The following is a 20,214-nucleotide window of genomic DNA, read 5'->3' on the forward strand; positions in this document are numbered from 1 at the left end:
CTTTTTCTCATTTTCTATGTTATATACTCAAGATTTTCTATTTTGTCTTATATTACCCTTGCCAGAAATTGTTCATCTTTTTTTTTTTTAAGATTTTATTTATTTATTTGAGAGACAGAGAGAGCACAAGCAGGGGGAAGGGGTAGGGGAGAGGGAAAGGCAGACTCCTCACTGAGCAGGGAGCCCAACCCAGGTCTCAATCTCAAGACCCTGAGATCATGACCTGAGCCAAAGGCAGACCCTTAACCAACTGAGCCACCCAGGCACCCCAGAAATTGTTGGTCTTTTAAAGAACACTCTCTTATACTTATGCATTATTTCCCATTGTTTCTCCATATTCTACCTCATTAACATTTTCTTTTTACTTCTTTAAATTATTTTATTGCTCCTTTCCTAGCTTCTCATATTAGAAGATTACTTAGGTTCTTACAACATAGAACAAAATTGACAACTTATGGTGGCAAAATCTCTATTATCCACAAAAATGATCCCCTATGTTTATGGAAGATAATTAAGATTTGATTAAACCACATTAAATTTATTATTGGCACTCTGAAATCTAATACCTAATGAAATAGTCAATGCTCTATTGAATTACTTGTTTAAATATCATTTGGAACAGACTGCTAGGACAAATCTATAACAACAATGAAAGAACAATGACTGAGTATTTTTCAGGCTAGAAATCAATTATACTTCAGATGCAGTGAGTAGTACAGTTAAAATGTTGAAAGTCGACTATACATTTATAAAATTTGACAATATAAATCATTGAGCAATGGTCTATCTGCTTTGTCCCTAAAATTTATTATACATGGAAAGAGAAACCAACATCATAACACATATCTGTTAAACTGGTCTTAAAATTACTTGTGTGAAGTACTGGATTTTAATAAATAGAGCAATATGAATAAAAGGCTGAATATAAGGCTATGCGATAAATGTACTACATCAGTTGCTTTTAAGAGTAGAAGGGGGGATAGTGAAATGAGTGAAGAGGGTCAAAAGGTACAAACTTCCGGTTATAAAATATATATGTCATGGGTATCTAGTGTAAGTATGGCCACTAGAGCTAATAACAATGTGCTGTATATTTGAAAGTTGCAAAGAGGAATTTGCCAAGTAAAAGCTCTCATCACAAGAAAAAGAATTGTAACTATGTATAGTGACATATTATTAGACTTGTGATGATTTCACAGTACATACACATATTGAATTATATTGTATGCCTGAAACCAACATAATGTTATATTTCAATTATATCTCAATTTTTTAAAAGATTTTATTAATTTATTCATGAGAGATAGAGAGAGAGAGGCAGAGGGAGAAGCAGGCTCCCCATTGAGCAGGGAGCCCGATGTGGGACTCGATCCCAGGACTCCGGGATCATGACCTGAGCCGAAGGCAGACGCTTAACCATCTGAGCCACCCAGGCGCCCTATATCTCAATTTTTTTAAAAAAGTACTTAAGTACTGTTTCAAATTTCACATTATATAATTGTTATCTGTAAGCATGGATTAAAGTGTTATCAAAACCTTATAATTAATGGATTTAGACCATTTAAAACAATTTCAATGGCACTTTCTTCTTGAACTTAGTTCAGTTGTGCAAACACATGATCCTTCTAACAAAACTCTATAGCAAAAGTTTAGGAAACTTAGTTAAGTGTCATAAAAAAATAACTGATACTCTCTATTAGATGTAATTCCACATATTTTATATCTATATGTAAAGGTAGTTTGAATTAATTTTTTTTCTGGATTTAAAAGATATATACTGAGGTCTTTTACCTCATACCCTTGGTTTATTTCTGCCAGCTTGAGAAGAAATACTATTATTGCATGGATATATAGTCAGAACATCTTACGTTCAAATATTGGCTCCTCTTTTATTTGTGTGATCCAACACAAATTACCTGAGTTTCATTTTCCTCATTTTGTAGGCCTCATTTGAAGACAAGCTGTCATAACATATGTAAAGAACTAAGAGTGCTTGGCACATAGAAGTAATTCAAGTAATTGCTACCAGAGAAAAAAAAATTAAAATTATTCCATCATTTTATAAATAGGCAGTATAACTGTATGCATGCACCTCTCAGATATAACTTGATATTAATCCTGCAGAAAAATGTCCTGAAAGTTTTAAAATCTCTTAATGCAATGTTCCCTAAACTTCAGATATAACCACATATCATTTGTATTATTGCTTACCTATTATTTTTCCAAATCAACCTTTTTTTCCTTCTATCCTGACCTAGAACAACATTTAGATACCCCAGTTCTATTTTTAAAACATAAGCAGAAAAATAAAATCATAGGAATTAACTTAAAGATTATCTCTGACCTCTTAGAATCATCCTGTGTCCGGCCAGTAGTGATGGACCTCACTTTACTAATCATGGTTTTGAAGTTACATAATAATGTATGTCTATCTACAGATTATTTTCCTAATATAAATTCCTAACAACATGAAATTTTTTCAGTAGTTTACAAAGCAAGCAGATTTAGGAACACTGAATGTGTTAAAAAAAAAAAAATCTAGGTTATTGATTAAAAGTTAAGTACAGGACCTAACAGGAGCTTATGATTCCCAAAATTCTAAAATTCACTAATAAATATGGGTATTTCATGCCAACTAATGTAATGGGTTCATTAGTTTCAGGCTTTGGTCATAAACATCTTTGAGAGTAACTGATGATATGAAATGTGATTAATATCTGCTACTAACCACAAAGGAGTGATATCAGGTTAAGCCTACTGGTAAAACTGAACAAAGCACATTCCTCTTTCTTTCAGGACTGAAACAGGACAAGGAGCAATTTCTGTAAATCAGAGAAAATTATGTAATGAAAATAGCAGAAGAAAGAAAAACTTTTTGTCAGATAGTCTCTAAATGGTCCATGAGAAAACTTGGCTTCTTTCCTAACTATGTAAATAAACAGAAAAAACAAAACCAAAAACAAAAGTTTGCTCCTAGTGACATAGGATACCAGACACATTTATAATATTATGGGTAGTAAAATATCTATCTTGGTGCATTTTATTAATATGGGTAGTAAAACATCTATCTTGGTGCATTTTATTAATAATTGATTAAAATCAATGAAGAATTCACCTATTTTGAAATATAATTATTTAATATCAGAGTTCTATCAACCACATGGGTTTTATAATCCAATACTTTAAAAACAATGGCAATATTTCTTATGGGATTTAAACCTCTCCATTTGAGCTAAGTGTAGTTTAAAAAACCTACCATGTTAGTAAAAACATTTGGAACTATATATGGCATTTATGCCACATATCACTTATAAATAAGAAAAAAAATTTTTATCTTGTTAATAACAAGCTTAATAACTTGTTAATCAATATCTTGTTAATAACTTCTCCAGCAAGGAGTTTTCATTTGGGTTTGGGGAGGTCTGTCCATGCCATAACAGTTCAAATATACGATCACAGAGGAAGTTACAAGATACAGGTTTTAAATTACATCTAAAGTGTATTTGTCTAATTGAATAAATTTCTCTTCTCAGCAAAAAGTAAGCCTAGATAGATACATTTCCTTTTTCTTTCAACGCATGCCAGATAGCACCAGGAGGTAGGTAACCTTAAACCATTGGCTGTAGGTAAGAAAGAGAAAAATAAGCTTAGTGAAGAAGTGTGGGTTGTTCAGTTTACTTTCTCCTCTGAAAAACTGTGGAGAATGGACACCAGAAGAAAACTGCCATCCCATATTGCAAGAAAAGACAAGGGGTCCCTTTGACAATGTTACTTTCAGATCCAAAAAAAAAAAAAAAAAATTTGTGCAAATTTATCAAACTAATAAGGTTCTTTTTTCATGAAATAAAAATACCATTAACCAGTAGTAAAGTAGCAACACATTATTTAGTTGAAGCAAACATGGGTAAAGCCTTAGTGGGAGTATGCATATATACTCATTCAAGCAAAAAAAAAAAAAGATGGAAAAAAATTATTTCCGGGAAAATGGTAATATACATGGTGAAGCATGAAACAGCAGAACGCAAGAACCAGGGATTGTACAAACTGGAGGTGTTCCCCCCGCTGAAAGCATTCCTGGTAAAAAAGAGAAAATTAAACACTATGCAAATCAACACAAAACTCATGCTGATCTAATTTAGACCATAGCCCAGGAGATTGAGATCCTGGTGTTAAAGTCTAAGAGTTTCAATACAAGGTAAATGCACAGGAAGTTAAAGTGAGCTCATCCTGTCTGCCTGCTCTTAAAAATCTAGATTTTGATTATTTTCATTCATTTTTCAATTTTTTTCCTATCTATTCTCTTAGATTTAGCCTACCAAAGATTTAGATGCAACCAGAACATAAACACATATTAAAAATTATGTTGCCAAAACAGTTTGATACAATCAATATAACATCATATTCATTAAACATAAGCCGTAGACATATTATGCCTGGTCCCTTCCTACAGGAACTTGATCCTCCCCCCAATCAGTCAAAACTCTGGAGGCCCTGCCAAAGGAGGTGTCTTACTGCTGGCCCTGCCAGTCTGCCCCATGGTTCACTCAAGAGATAATACATGACCCCAAAAAGGTCATTCAGAGACCTTTCCCAGGATTAATAGAGACACCAATGCAACTCCTTCTGAGATTGAAAAGGGTCAGGATATTATAAATGTGTACGAGTCGTCTTTCCAATTGATATAGACAGAGTCCCACAGAGAATGGAGTGAACCCAAAGGAAATCATAGACACAAAATATAAACAAATTTCTGAAATATAAAACACCTGGCTCTAGTTGTGCCTACATTCCGTCAACCCCAGGAATTTTCAATTACAGGAGTTAATAAATTCTCTTTTGTGTTTAAGCAAAGTTAGACCAAGTTTCTGTTACTTGCAAACAAAAAAAGTGTCATAAATATAAGAGACAAAGAAGAGATTTGGGTTTTGCATGTTTCCATTAATATCTTACTGTACCCCCTAGGGCTTTCCAGCCAAAGAACAGCAAATTTTTCCCCTAGGGATTTTTCTAACCTGACATATACAAATACTCTAAATTATCCCAATATCCTAACTTAATTACCAGTAGCTTTGGAGGAGAGGAGAGGAGAGAGAGAGTGCACAAGCAGGGGGAGCGGTAGGCAGAGGGAAAAAGCAGGCTCCCCACTGAGCAGGGAACCTGATGCTTGGCTGGATCCCAGGACCCAGAATCAGGACCTGAGCCAAAGGCAGACACTCAACTGGCTGAGCCACCCAGGCACACCTGATCCCAACTATTAATGGAACTTAGAAACAAAAACAAAACTAACAAACAAAAAACTACAAGCATTTAACCAATTTTTATGTTATATGGCATAGTACATCAAAAAAATTCAACCACAGTCCATCAATACACATGGATATTGATGCAGAAGCCGAAAACAAAGAAATCACAAATAACTATCCACCTACTAGTCTCATGGGTATGATTAACGGAAAGACTGTCTCAGAAAAACAGCTATCATCATTTCCATTTCCAGCAGTTAAATCAACCTTCTCTCACCACAGGTTTCAAAGATGAACCAAACCAGAGAAAGTAATGCATACTCACAAATTATAAAGCATGTCAGCCATGTTGCTACGGTAGTACAAAGCATTCCTATAGGCGCTTTCAGCTTCAGAAATTTTGCTCTGACTCTTCAGAACATTTCCAAGGTTACCCCATGCTGCCAAGAAGAGAAAGAGGTATTCAGGCTGAGAGTCAATCCAATTATATATGACATAATATCAGGCCATCAGGAAGTACCACAGGGAGAGAAAACCTTCATAAAACATTTTTAAGAAGGAAAATTTATTTCCTTTATACTCCAACATTTCATCAAACCAGGAGATTAAATACAAAGTCTTAAAAAAACTGAAGTAATTATTATGTCTCAAAGCTGATATACATATGCAGTTCATCACAAGGCCAAGAACAATGTTATCTTAAGATCATCTACAAAGACTTCATGCTCTTTCCAATTTCAGTAGGGGTCTTCGTGACCTGAAATTATTGTATACTTACTGAACCAGAAACTGTAAGAAATCATCTAAAAATAAGCAAAGATTTCATTCAAACATGATAAAACTGATAAATGACATGGAAGAACAGGAGAAAAAGCAAGATAACTAAGATCAAAGCAATAAAGAGGCTTAATAATCATCAGAACATATTGGTAAAACCTTGTATTTCTTAAAATGGTTAAATATACATGGTTTATTTAGATATAATGTTCTTTTATACCTCCCCTGCTAATAAATCTATTTGTAGGAAAATCACTGTCTCAGTATTTTCATACATAATATTTGCTTTTCTTAAAGATTTTATTTATTTGAGAGAGAGAGAAGAGAATATGTGTGCACAAGTGGGGGGAGGGGCAGGAGGAGAAGCAGACTCCCCACTGAGCAGGGAGTCCAATGCAGGGCTCGATCCCAAGACCCCGAGATCATGACCTGAGCTGAAGTCAGACACTTGACTGAGTCACCCAAGCACCGTCATACATAATGTTTAAATAAAATCTGTAATTTCTGTATGCCCTTTATTTTTCACCCCAAGTAATCATGATTTCTCAACATTCAAAAGACCAAAGATACACCATCAACAACGTCTGTATAGCATGGCTCTCAAGTACACCTAACCCTCAAACTTGGATACTTCTGTTGTCTTCCTTACCAAAAGGAGATGGGGTGTCGAGTGCTGAAACTGGAGTCCCTCCCAGATAGAAGATGGGGATGAGAAGAAGGCTTATGTGCATCAAGATATATTTACTTGGGTAATTACTGACTGTATCTGAGGAATGAAAGAGGTTTGGGGGTATCCATTTTTAATGCATAAAAAAGTGTATAATCTTTCAGTGCCAAAGTTGCCTCTGTGCCCTGCTAATTTAACACTGTGCCTTAATTTACTCATCTGTAAAAGAGGAAAAATAATTGGTATTTCATGGGTTTTGTGATGAGGATTAAATGAGTTAATATAGGTAAGGTGTTAAGACAGTGCCTGTCATGTGGCAAACACTCAACAAGTATTTGCTATTATCATTAATATTCTTGTGATTGATACTTTTTGCAATTTACAATGTCAAGGCCCTGCTTATAGAAATAATATCAAATATAATGTATTTTATGCCCTCATATTATCTATAGAGAGTAATAATTTTCTGTATTTGGAAAGTCATATGCCTCCTTTTTCCTCTGATGGAAAACAGAGGGAAAGCACTGTTCTTACATTTATTCATCACCTAATAACGTCACATACCACACCACACTCCTGAAATGGATCATCTCACAGAGCTCTAAACACAGTCCTGTACATAAAATACCCTGTCCACTCTGTGAGTGAGGAAACAGACTCAGAGACATTAAAGAACTTGAAAAATTAATAAAAAAAGTATCAGAGCAGGAATTCCAATCCAAGGCTGGTGGCTTCCAAACTTTTTCCACTGTCCACCTAACATTTTCAGACCACGTTTCATCTTTCACTGAAAACCAACTTTCACACACTACAACTCAGACTTGGCATTCTAAATCCATGAAAAACTGAATCCTTGAAGTTAAAGATAAAACTTAGTTTTAAAATACTGCCAAATATTTTCAAAATCAAATATTAAATTTAATAGCAATAATACAAAGTAGTAGGAAAAGCATATTATTTACATTGGAATCACTCCAGAGAAATGCCTCCAAATATTAATTTAAGCCCCAGGAAAAACACCATTATAATACTATCTCATCTAAGCCATAGTCTTTTTTTTTTTTTTTTTTAAGATTTTATTTATTTATTTGACAGAGAGAGAGACAGAGAGAGAGGGAACACAAGCAGAGAGAGTGGGAGAGGGAGAAGCAGCCTCCCTGCTGAGCAGGGAGCCCCTGTGATCATGATCTGAGATGAAGGCAGACACTTAACCACTGAGCCACCCAGGCGCCCCTAACCCATAGTCTTAGAACACAGATGCTGAAAGAAACATAATAGCAAAGAATTGCTTTGAAAATTCTAAGGCATATTTCCAGGGAAACAAATTGCCATTTTCCTCAGGTACTTCTATCTCAATGAAACAATAAGCTAACAAGTGTTTCTCTTTTTAATAGTCAACAGATATAGAGTTGTGTTTAGAATATATGTTTACTGAGTTGGTTGTTCATTTGTTTGTTCATATACATATCCAATTATTATACCAGTATTTGCTAAACACCTATTTGGCTCTGGGAACTTGATTAGGGGCCGGGCACCTGGACCTGTACGTACATACAAGTTCTCACGCGTGCAGAGCTTAGGTTTGACACGGGAAGTAAAGCGGAGTGGGGAAGGAAGAACCACATAACAGAATAAATGAGTTAACTTCAGATAATGACAAGTGCTAATGAGAAGTGCTAACAAAATAGCCATGTAAGGTGGAGTGGATGAGGCGAATTTACATAGGGATTATCTTAGAAGTGGGGAAATGGATGTGATGTCTAAAGACTGAAAGATAAGGAGTCAGCCTTGCAAAGATTGGTGAAACCAGGTAAGGGGAAAAGTAAAAGCAAAGGATCGAACGTGGTCTCCACTGGGACAAGGCAGCAAGGGAAATGGTTATTTCAAAGTGAGAATACAACTCAGAATTAAAAATCCCTGGCAAGGTTATCTGAGGCAAAGGCACACGTGATGCCAAGTTTCTTGTTTTTTGTCCAGCTAGAAGTCTCTCACATCCTTATGATTCAGTCATTGCCCTGGGTGACTGGGAAGTGAAAAAGAAAATTCCCAAATTAAGAATATATGTTGAAAACAATTTTACTACTTACGGATGAAAGAGGAAGGAAGGGAGAAAGTGGGGGGAATGGGAAGAAGGGTAGACTTTGATGTCCTGAACTCATCAGACACTCACCATCAGGCTATTTTTTTTCTATTGTACATACACATTCTTACAGAATACCAACGTGAGACAAGGTTACTTTGAATCCATGATAAGTGAGAGAAAGCGAGACTACTTCATAAGAAAAAGGCCACAGCACAACCCACAAAATACCAAACATCCCTCTCTCTTGCTAAATGAATGACTTCTTTATCCAGTCATAGAATTGTTCCAGCATCCAATCTAGAGAACAGCCCTGCTTCTTTAGACCCTCTCCCAAATCACCCAACCAAAGTTCAAACCCTAGGATACAACCTCAGGATCCCCCATGCAATGTTCCCTCAATGAAAGTAGTAATTAAGCCAAATTCTTTAGGATCAGTGTGTTCCTGAATGTCTTTGGCTGAAAGGCATTGACGGAGACCATTTTATCATATTCAAATATGAAAACAATCCCTTTTCAATATCCCCCCCCACCTTGTTCTTTTTCCTCACGCTCCTTTATTACCTTCATACCAGTCTACTCTTCCAGTGTTTTAAAGGGGAACACAAACAGATTGCGATTCCCAGGCATCCAGCAAAGTAGGCAGGTCAACTTAGGGGCCACTTTTACCAGCTCAAAAATTCATCTCACATTAGCAATGAGCATGCAGTTGTCACTCGGAATCATTGTTTTCCTTATCCCTAAGTGTAAGGCATCAAAATCCCTTCTTTTCTTATAACTGTTTATAAAACACAATACTGTGTTTATCAAAATATATTCTGGGTTTTTTTTCTTTTAAAGTAAGAGCTGCCAAAACTTAGACTAAAATGTTTGCATACTTTTTTTGTTTTGCTTTGTTTTGTTTTGTTTTTGGTATGAAAACTGCTGTCACTATTTCCACACTTTCTAATTTAAATGTGATTGATTCTTACATCCATGCTACAAAAACTCAATGCTAACATAAAGATCACTTCTAAAAATATGAAGTTGCCCTACAGAATTATGACCTAAAATTTAAAAATGCCACTGGTAGTCAACTAAATAGTAATTCTTTTCATAAAAGCTATTCATTTATCATATTTCAATGATAAAAAGTACAAAAAAAAAATCACTGAATTAAAAAACCACTTAAGATTTAGCTACCACAGATGTGCTTTAGAGGAAAACACATTAAAGTGAACTATAAAAAGTACATTTTAAAAGGGCTAGTGTTATGATTTCACATCTATATAATTATCCGATAGAATTAATCAGTGTTGCTATGGGGGTTTTTTTGATCACATCAAGCAAGTCAACTTTTTTTAACATCGGATCAATTTTTAAATCTAGCTAGTCTGACTAATTGAAAGTATCCAACCCAAAACTTGAAAAATATGGAGAAATATCCCAAGCCTCATGGGTGGGACAATTTAACATTAGAAATATGTCAAGTCTCCAAAATTAATCTAGAAATTCTATGTAATTTCAACCAATATTTTCACATTGTTTATTAATAAACTCAAAATTCTTTCTAAGCATAAGAGAAATATAAAGCTTGCTTTTTATACCATATTTACCATATACAAAGGTAAGTTCCAGATAGTTTTAAAAGTTAAATGTGAAAAGGTAAAGCTAACAAGAATATGTACGAGAATATCTCTATGGAAGAAAAAGAGACTTCTTAAAAAGACCTCCAAATATAACTCAAAAGGTTTTAAGAAAATGATGAATTTGAGTATTTCAAAATTAAGGACTTCTAATTACTGAGGGATAATACTGACAAAGTTAAACATGCATTAATACACTAGGAGAAGATATTTCAAACCATGTAAATAAGGGACTGTACCTCGAAGAAACAAAACTAACAAAGTGACCAGAAAAAGAAAAGCAATCCAATAGAGGGGGGGGGGGGGGGAAGAAGGGCAAAGGATTTGAACAAAAACGGAAACGAAATAGAAAAGTTAAAGCATTTTAACTAATATTCAAATTCCTCAGTAACCCAGAGAAACACAAATTATGACAATGAGATCTGAGATTGGCAATATTTAGAAAACTGGGTAAAGCCAGTCCTGGTGGGGCTGTAGGAGAAGGCCCTGTGTACTATTAGTGACAGTGTAAGCCGGGGACAGACATCCCGTTGGGCCATCTGACAGAACTCTCCAATCAACAAGAGTCACTAAGCCCAGGATAAGCCCTAACCAGCAATCCCACTCTCAGAGAAACTTTCACCTAAGAGAGTATGTAAAAGGGTGTTTAATGAGAACCTCTTAGTGTTGGCTGACAGTGGGAAGCAATCAGCGTGTTATGTTACGGATTACCATGCAGAAGTGAGGACCGGCACATTCCCTGTAAACACTGTAACATGAAAGGACCTTCCAAAGCCGACAAAGAATCAAAATATCAGAGGCATTCTGTGTCACAACTCCAGCTATATATATTAAAAATTCATTCCCACTCAAAATATCACTACACAATTTACAAAGATAGATTATAAATCTAAGGATGCAAATCAAGTACATTAGAGCAGTTGTCTATGGTGCAAAGGGAAAATAAAGTTAGAATAGAGATAAACAAGAGGCTTAGGGGAAAAATTCAGACAGATGATTGTGGCAGTGGGTTTGGTAGCTAATTTGTCTTCATTATCACTAATTTCTACAAGTTTATATACATATACTGTGCAATCAACAAATCTTAAAGAAAAATGTCAGTGGTTTCAAATATAAGGCAGCAGAATAAAAAAAAAGAAAGAAATAGAGATAAAAGGGAATAAACACATGAATAGAAGAGAGGAAAGCTGCAGGGATCATCTCAGCCGTGATCAAACTGGCCATGAACCTAGGAATATAATTAATCTAACTGTCTGCAACTGGGATTTGGGGGTGGGGGGACACATGGAAAATGAAGGGGCGGGGAGAAAAAGAAAGAAGAGAGAGAAGAAAAATTAAGGTCACATCTCACATTCTTTTAAAATAGAGATGGGGTTATCCTATATCCTACTTAAGAAATAAAGGGTTTTAACAGTCACTAAACTTTTTCTTGTTCTAAGACAATCAGAAACAGATGTCTGGGATTATCTTCAAATTTTCACTTGGTAATTACACTTTGGACCAACAGAACTTAAAGATCTTATATTTTCATTAATATTTAATGTCACTTAAATTATTTTTTCACATTTTTAGGTTCATACATTTTAGTGATGCATTCATTTCATAAATGTACCTTTTTTAAACTACAGTTTTACTAGAATAAAATCTCTGAAATTCATCCAAGAAATTATGAGGAAGCCTAAAAAAAAAATGTTTTTAAAGTCTGTATTTTAATAGACAGTGTGTGCACATGAATCCAATTCACACTTTAAACTCTGGAGATAATATAATAAAGCTCTTATTTGAAGTTCAAAAAATGTAATTAGTTTATTCTAAAATCTCAATATAGTTTTTAAAAGTTCTTCCCAATAGCGTCTGAAAATATACAGAGTACTCATTTTATTCTTGTTGTTTTACAAAATGAATATTATAAGAAGGTACTTTCATTCGAGGGGACTGCTGTCCCCTCTGATGGCCTTATCTTCCAGCACTATGAACCAAGGTAGAGGAAAAAGTGGAGAGAGAAGAGGAGGTAGAGAAGGAATTAAAAAAATACATTGTGATAATAAAAATAATAAGAGTGCTTTCATTTATTTAAAGCTTATTATATGCTTGTCAGTGTCCAGAACTTAACCTAATAAAAAACCTTTGAGGTGTATCACTATACCCATTTCACTGATGAGAAAGCTGAGGTTAACTCCCTAAGTAGCAAAAAGTTACTGACAAGGAAGAACCAAGGTATGTTGGTTTCCAGGCATCAGAATCTATTTAGAGGTAATGCTATCTCACCCTCTCAATATTGAGTTTGAATATAAAGTAGAATATCATAATTCTCGATATTTTTACATATTTAATTGAGGGACTGGAGTATAATATGAAAACAAAATAAATTATTCAAATGAGTCATCCCCTCAGAACTGCTAGGGGCAAAAAAACCTCCAGAAACAACAAAAAAAAAGCTATCCCATACCCATATTTCATAATGTATTTTCCATACCACAGAAAAATTAATGCCAAACAATATTTTAAGTGTTTTATATTTCTTTGGGAATGTAATTTTAAATGTCACATTTTCCAGTTAGCTTACTGGAAATAGAACATACTCTGTGTAAACAAAAGGTTGTTGCTCAAAGATGTTGGGGACTTTGATACATTAATCAAGATCTTCTAAGTGCCCTGAAGATGCCTTGCACATGACAGAGAATTTAAAAAGCATTGTTTAACAAGTACATGATTAATTTCCTAAGACTAAGCATATATGATGATTACATGAAAGGAAAGCAAACAGCCGCTTCTAGGTATCACTGACTATGCTTTAGAAAATCTGATCTATTAAGTTCTTTTATTTTCAAAAAGAAAACAAAATTTTTTTCTCCTAAAATATCAGGAAGTGAAGTAGTAGGAATAACTCTTATATCTCAAGGGCCCTTCACATTGATATTCAACTGCATCTACAAGGTATCCACTTACGAAGAAACTTGACCTTAATTCACAACGAAAGCTCCTCTTGTACTTAGTCCACAATCTGCCACAGTTTATGTTCCTTGAAAGGCAGAAGAACAATTAAATATTCCCATCTCGCTAAAGTTGTTCTAAAGAGAAAATCAAATGTGAGCTCCCTCTAGAAATGCTAAGTGATCTACAGCAACAAATACCTCCAATTCTTTTTTCAAAGCCCTCACTCAAAAACATAGTATTTCTAAATTCACAGACTAACTTCAAACTTACCCTACTGCAATTTCCTATCTCTTGATATATTTCACAAAATCAACGCAGGGAGATTTGAGCAATTTTTTCAAGGATATTTTTACTTTATACTAAAAGTCTGAAGACATGTATATTTGCCTATTATAAAAGTTAAAATATTTTTCTTATGATTTTGGCATAAACACTCTTCAAAAAATTAGCTAAGATGTATGACTTTCGATGTTACTATTTAAATTTGAAACTACTTACCATTCAGGTCTACATAAGCGATCACGTCTGAGGGTTATCATATCAGCATTTTCATTCACTGGTGCACTGAACACAGCCACCAAAATCAGTCAGGACTCTTGCTTTTGAATTCTGCCCTCAGCAAACATTTATTTTTACCATAGAACTTTCACATAGATGTTTAGATCCTATATCAAAATCCTGAGTTCTACGAAAGGATCTGGTAAAATTGAAACATTTAATTACATAGAACAAGGTGATAAATCCTGAATTTTGTCTCTTTCAGATATGAGTTACTTGTTTGAAATCAGAATGCTACCACCAAAAAGAGTTAAATATGGAAATCTCACCAGTTATCAAAGCCAGACCAGGTGCGGAAGAAAATAAATACAGGAGTGCCTCCTGTGTCAGATAAGAATTCTGCCAACTTAGGTTCTAGGCCTATTTTTAGGCTAATCTTTGTGTATATATTAACTCTTCTAATCCACGTAACATAGGAGATTACCATCCAGCTGATGCTAGTTGAGGAAACCTTGCCGGAGAAGTCAAGTGACACATGGAAGCTAACAGAGCAGGCCCTTGCTTATAATCACCATGGAACACCTGGACTTTACATGTGTTCCCAAAAATGGTATAACCAAAGATATAATTTAAGTATCATTTTAAATTATAAAAGTTAATTATGTTAAACTTTCTCATTTTAATGGAGAGAGAAAAAAGAAAAAAGCAGAAGGAGAGGAAAAAGAGCCACTAACTGCATGGAACTTAAGTTAAATGTGAATATGTTGTTTTTTTAACCACACTCCTTCCATTAGTGAAGGTTGTACATTTGTGGCCTGGGCTCCTTTTTTTTTTTTTTTTTAAGATTTTATTTATTTATTTGAGAGAGAGAATGAGATAGAGAGAGAGCATGAGAGGGGGGAGGTCAGAGGGAGAAGTAGGCTCCCTGCTGAGCAGGGAGCCCGATGCGGGACCTGGGCTCTTAATTATTTGATAGTCACTTTATATGACTCCAGGGAAATAAAAGCCCTTACAAACTTGTAAGAATTTATTTTTCCCAAAGTAACTAAACCTTGGATTATTACAAAAAGGAACATATTATTAAGTGGGTAAAAGAAAAGAAACTGTCTCGTTAAAATGTTAAGTGAAATAAGTGAACATACTATAAAGATTATGATTCATATGATACCAGAATACATATATATTTATATGTAATTCTAATTAGGGCAATTTTATAATATGCAATTACTTCTCTTGGTTCTTCATCTTTGGGTACTTCAGATGGACCTGAAACTAAATTTATTCTTATTAATAAAATTAAGTATTGAGGGCACCTGGGTGGCTCAGCTGTTAAGCCTGGATCCTGGGATCGAGTCCCGCATCGGGCTCCCTGCTCTATAGGAGGCCTGCTCCTCCCTCTCCCACTGCCCCTGCTTGTGTTCCCTCTCTCACTGTGTCTGTCTGTCAAATAAATAGATAAGAATCTTTAAAAAAAAAAAAAAGAAAGAAAAGTATTGAAAACGGCAAGGTAACATTTAGTATTCCAATAATATGTTAATGCTATCTTGAAAACTTTGTTACTCACTATAATATCTATGTGCATACTGCCATATCCACATATACAATTCAGTGTAGGTTTTTTTTTTTTTTTGATAAATAAAAATAAAGGGTTGTTCCTTAGCATTTTAGCATCTGTAATCTCTACCATATTCCTGACTTTGACAATGAGCCACCCCCACATCCATAGTCTAGTGTCTGCTTACCAGTACCACTCATGATCTGTGATGCTGGGTCTCCCCTGAACCTGCCTTCATTCCTTAACTTCTCATCTGTGGTTGGAATTTTTCCCATGGACTCTCCATTAAAACAAAACAAAAAATCTGCTCCGCATCCCTTTCTAACAGCAGTGTGCTCTCTGCAAAATTTCGGATTATCTAACACATAGTACTATGTAAAATGGCAGTAAATACAACTGCATTTACAAGAGTAATAACTGGAAAGGGGAAACAATTTGGAAGCACCTGAGCCTTGCTTGAGCTTCTCCTCAAATCTTACAAATAGACCCCTTTCACACTGTTAAAAGCAGACAGTAAAACACTTGGTGAATATATAATCGGCATGCTACATAGTGACCCTATTTACAGACATACCAATTCAGTGGAGGCTTTTTAGAAATTCCTCATTATCTGACTGATCTCTCATGAAGTCAGACTGAGACCATGAAGTTGTTCAATGGGCACCTTTAGACTGATTATAAATCCTAAAGAGTGGTTGAGTTGCTTCTGACTTTATATCAGAAATATAAATGTCCCAAAAGAATCCCTTGCTTCTGTCATAACTGGTATCATCTGAGTCTGGCTCAGCTCTGAAAGATGAAAAATGCTTAGACAGGCCAAGGGTTTTATTACAACTCCATCAGGAGTTCTAAACAACTCCAGGGTGGAAAATGAGAATCCTTTTTTAATCCCCTCCTTTGTTCTCTTATTATCCAACCTCTTAATCTACTTTACCTCCCAGTGAATCCTGTCATCATTGGGAAGGGTCCTGCCCTCAAATGGCCCCAGGTTAGTTTCCTACTATGTGTCATTGAATGGAATTTTTTTTGTAAGTAGGCTCCACACCAAGCCTGGAGCCCACCAGGAAGCCCAACACGGGGTTTGAACTTACGACTGAGATCAAACCTGACCTAAAATCAAGAGTCCGATGCTTAACCAACTGAGCCACCCAGGCACCCCACTAAAAGGAATTTTGATGTGGAAATGTAAAGCAAAATATCCCAAACCTAAGTTTTAGTACTAGTCCTGTTACCAATGAGATCTGGATACACTGAAGTAAATAACCTGACTCTTTTATTTCGCCTACCTCTTACTGAAAAGTCTGCACTCTTTACCATGCTGTTTCTCCTTAAGTGTTCTGCCTCTCAATTTCTCATCTGTGAAACAGGTGGAATGATGCTTGCCCAAGTTAAACTCTAGAATGACTGAGACGATTAAATAAAATAACAGATATATACCCTGAGAAGTACATTATTATGGATAAGGAATGATATTTCATTATCAACCATTAGGAGCATAACCAATTAGATATATACTGTTATCGTACATCTCCCTGTATTCAGTATCTCTGAGAATGCCATTGAGAATTTCATTGCCAAGTAAATCCAGGCCAACCAAAGCAAAACTCAAAGCAGAATTAAATACTCCTGAAGCCAGTTTTAAGGTGAGAAAAATAATGAAAATCCTAAAGTTCACATTTTATAAAAAAAATCTGCTTCTAAAATAAAAATATAGTACATCTCAAATATATTGGGACACTATTTTATACCTTACATTAACCTCTATTAATTTTTGATAGTCACTTTTATCAACTCAGCAGCTAGAGCCAAACACAGCAAAAGCAGAGTTAATACTAGAGAAAAGGGGAATTTAAAAAGAAATAATCAGTAAAAATACAAATTTTAAGAATAAAGTATGTGAGGACAAATATTTATGCATGTTAATGAGAAAAAAAGAACAATTATCTATTGAATAACTATGAAATTTCTAAAAATAAATACCAATTATCTTTGATAATGCACAAATCTTGGGCGACTATCATTTGAAATTATTTTCTTCTGTACTTTCAGCTGACTATTAACAACAGAAAAAGAGGGAGGTTAATTGCCTCTGCCTCTTTTTGTTACAGGTCATGAGATACGCGTTCTTGAAAAAGGCTCTGCAGCAAATACTTGAGGCATTTTTACATCACTTGAAAAACATACTGAAACAAAGAATGTGGTTTCTCATTTAACAGAATTAAGTGTACAATCCAGAAAGTTCGACTTCCAAACAGTGAAAGGAAGCTACTACCCAGGTGGGTAAAATAAATAGGAAGAATCGGAAGGGTCAATGCACTAAAATGACCTTATCACATCAATCGAGCAGTATAAGAAAGAGAAGGGCCGGCTTACTCTCCTGAAGCTCTAATCTTAACTAGATTGGGTCACAACAGGGAATTCTCAGAGGCCATTACAGGATCGTTTGCAACAAACCCATCCACTGGACACATATTGGTGATTAATTAACATTACCAACTATAGGTTATGATTAGATTATGTGGTTTTAGAGACATGAATCCATATATTTCATCTGTGAGTCCTAAAAAATGTTGACCTTCAGACTAGTTCCATGTCAGGTTGTTTAAAACTCACAGAGAAGCTGTATTTCCCTATCAAATAATCAGGATTGAGGTTAGGATATGCTTCCTTAAGCACAACCTTTTAACTTAAAACCTCAGAAGTAAATATCTACTCTGGTTTCAGTTTGGGAATGAGAACCAGCAGCCACAACCAAAGCATGGTAGGCCTCCGAGCAAAGCACACAAAACCTCTTGCTTCTAGAATCACACCATAGAGCAACGAGGCATGGCACAAGATGGACTTTAGTGATTGTATCACCTGTCCTCAAAAAGTGTCTCAAAATCATTGTCCTCATGTGTAACAGCAAAGAGATTTTAAAATCCCATACCATTGCTCCCAAGTAATAGAATTTCAAGGGCAAAAGTAGTCTCAAATACGACATTGCGACTAAAGATAAGAAAAATGCAGAATACAAAGATTTGTACAGTATCATTAATTAATATGCTCATGTTTTCATGACATGAGCTCAGAAACTCATTTCTACTTTAAAATTGTTTTCAACACTCACACAAATATGGACAATACTCTTCAATCTTTTTTTTTTTTTTTTTATTCATGAGAGACAGAGTGAGAGAGGCAGAGGGAGAAGCAGGCTCCCAAGGAGCAGGGAGCCCGATGCGGGACTCGATCCCAGGACCCTGGGATCATGACCTGAGCCGAAGGCAGACGCTTAACCATCTGAGCCACCCAGGCGCCCAATACTCTTCAATCTTAACCACGAGGGTGAACGTGACTTGAAACCATGCTCGGAAAATACTCAGATTATTCAAAATTGGAGTTAAGTAGAAAAATGAGGTATTGTATCTACCAGTTTTGCAAACCACCAGTGCTTATCTGTAAAACACAGAGTAAGCCAAGTGATAAAGTAAAAACAGATAATATATCAAAATATCGGAGACCTTCTGCTCTTTGCTGGTAGTCTCATGATAAGTAATGTGAGAAATTTACTCCCTTTCCCCAAGAGAAGAAAAAAAACATCATTTATCACATTTCTTTATTATAGACAGTCCCAGTTGCAATATGCAGAGCCCCAAACACTGTAAAACTGTGTCTCCTCTCCCATCCAGGAGAACTGTACTCACAGAAAAAAGTACCCTGACACCTCAGTAATCTGTTTTTGTCAAAATCTGACTCTCGGCTGTTGTATTGAGTATCTCATCCAGTTCCTTTTCCCTAAACCTAAAATCCCTAGAAAGTTTTCCTAATTAAAATATATGTCTACGCTCCTTCCGAAAAAGATATGAATGTTGATATTTTAATATAACGTTTTACAAAAAAGAATTGAATTATGCTGTTTAAGATGACTGAATGAACATTCAGAGTGACAGCTAGTATTATTGGGAATTAGAATCCTAAATGCAAGACACAATAAAGCCTCTAATATAGCTCTGCCCTCCAGAAGGTGTTTTTTTTTTTTTTTTTTTAATTTCTCTCCACTATTTAATCAAATCGGATTATGGTTTCTTACTTGGAAAACAGTATTATCATTTTTTAAATCAAACTTTGTTATATGTTTTATCCTTATTTAATTTTTAGTAAGCACATAATATGTACATTTCTGCTAGATCCCCCTGGCTGGTAATATACATATTTTAAAATTACAGACAAATTGAATACTAATATGCAAAGCTAAAAAGATGAGATTTCTAATTTAATACCTCTATGTAAAAATAGAGCTCACATTTTGCTTTAACCATCTTCTCGGTCGAGTGATATACAAACAGTCTTCTACAGCTAACCCTTTTTCAAAAATTATTATGACTTGGAACACCTCAGATTTTTCCATAATCCCTTGAGACTTAACTGAAAGTTTCTTTTAAATCCATGATCACCAGTAATAGGTGTATAGGTATATACATAAGGGTAAAATTAAAAAACATGTTCTGTTTGTCTTCTTGAAAAATCTGCTCTATCTGTGACATTATCTGTAACTTCATCTTGTAGCAGGAAATAAAGATATTTTTACCTGTCTATGTTTTACAAGGGTCAAATACCTATAATTTCATTTTGTGTAAGATAGTGCTGTAATATACTCTTTAGCTTACATTAGCAGCTTGGTTCTCTTTTGTTAAAAGACAATTTAAAATTTCAAAAATATTAGCTATGTCTTAAATAACTCTATTCTCAAAAACAGCTTCTAATATAGTTAACCATTTCTTTTTTAAAATTATTTTTATTTATTCATCTGAGAGAAAGAGATGAGTGAGAGCACAAGCAGGAGGGAGGGTCAG

General features: G+C 35.0%; 1 protein-coding gene and 1 non-coding gene across 3 annotated transcripts in view; both read right to left on the minus strand.

Moving 5' to 3' along the window:
- The window catches only part of TMTC2 (transmembrane O-mannosyltransferase targeting cadherins 2), a 395,147-nt gene that overhangs the window by 176,982 nt on the left and 197,951 nt on the right, over nt 1–20,214 (minus strand). For both annotated transcript variants that reach the window (XM_045872892.3, XM_064590832.1), the window contains exon 4: nt 5,569–5,683. In XM_045872892.3, the coding sequence (XP_045728848.1) occupies nt 5,569–5,683 (115 nt within the window). The remainder of the gene's footprint in view (nt 1–5,568; nt 5,684–20,214) is intronic.
- On the minus strand, nt 9,373–9,522 carry LOC123845197 (U12 minor spliceosomal RNA). The gene has a single exon (XR_006791010.1). It is a non-coding gene; the product is annotated as a U12 minor spliceosomal RNA (small nuclear RNA).

The sequence above is a fragment of the Mirounga angustirostris genome, unplaced genomic scaffold (assembly GCF_029215605.1).
Source record: "Mirounga angustirostris isolate CCGP_5_RB_7025 unplaced genomic scaffold, mMirAng1.0.hap1 SCAF_5, whole genome shotgun sequence".
NCBI classification, from domain to species: Eukaryota; Metazoa; Chordata; class Mammalia; order Carnivora; family Phocidae; genus Mirounga; species Mirounga angustirostris.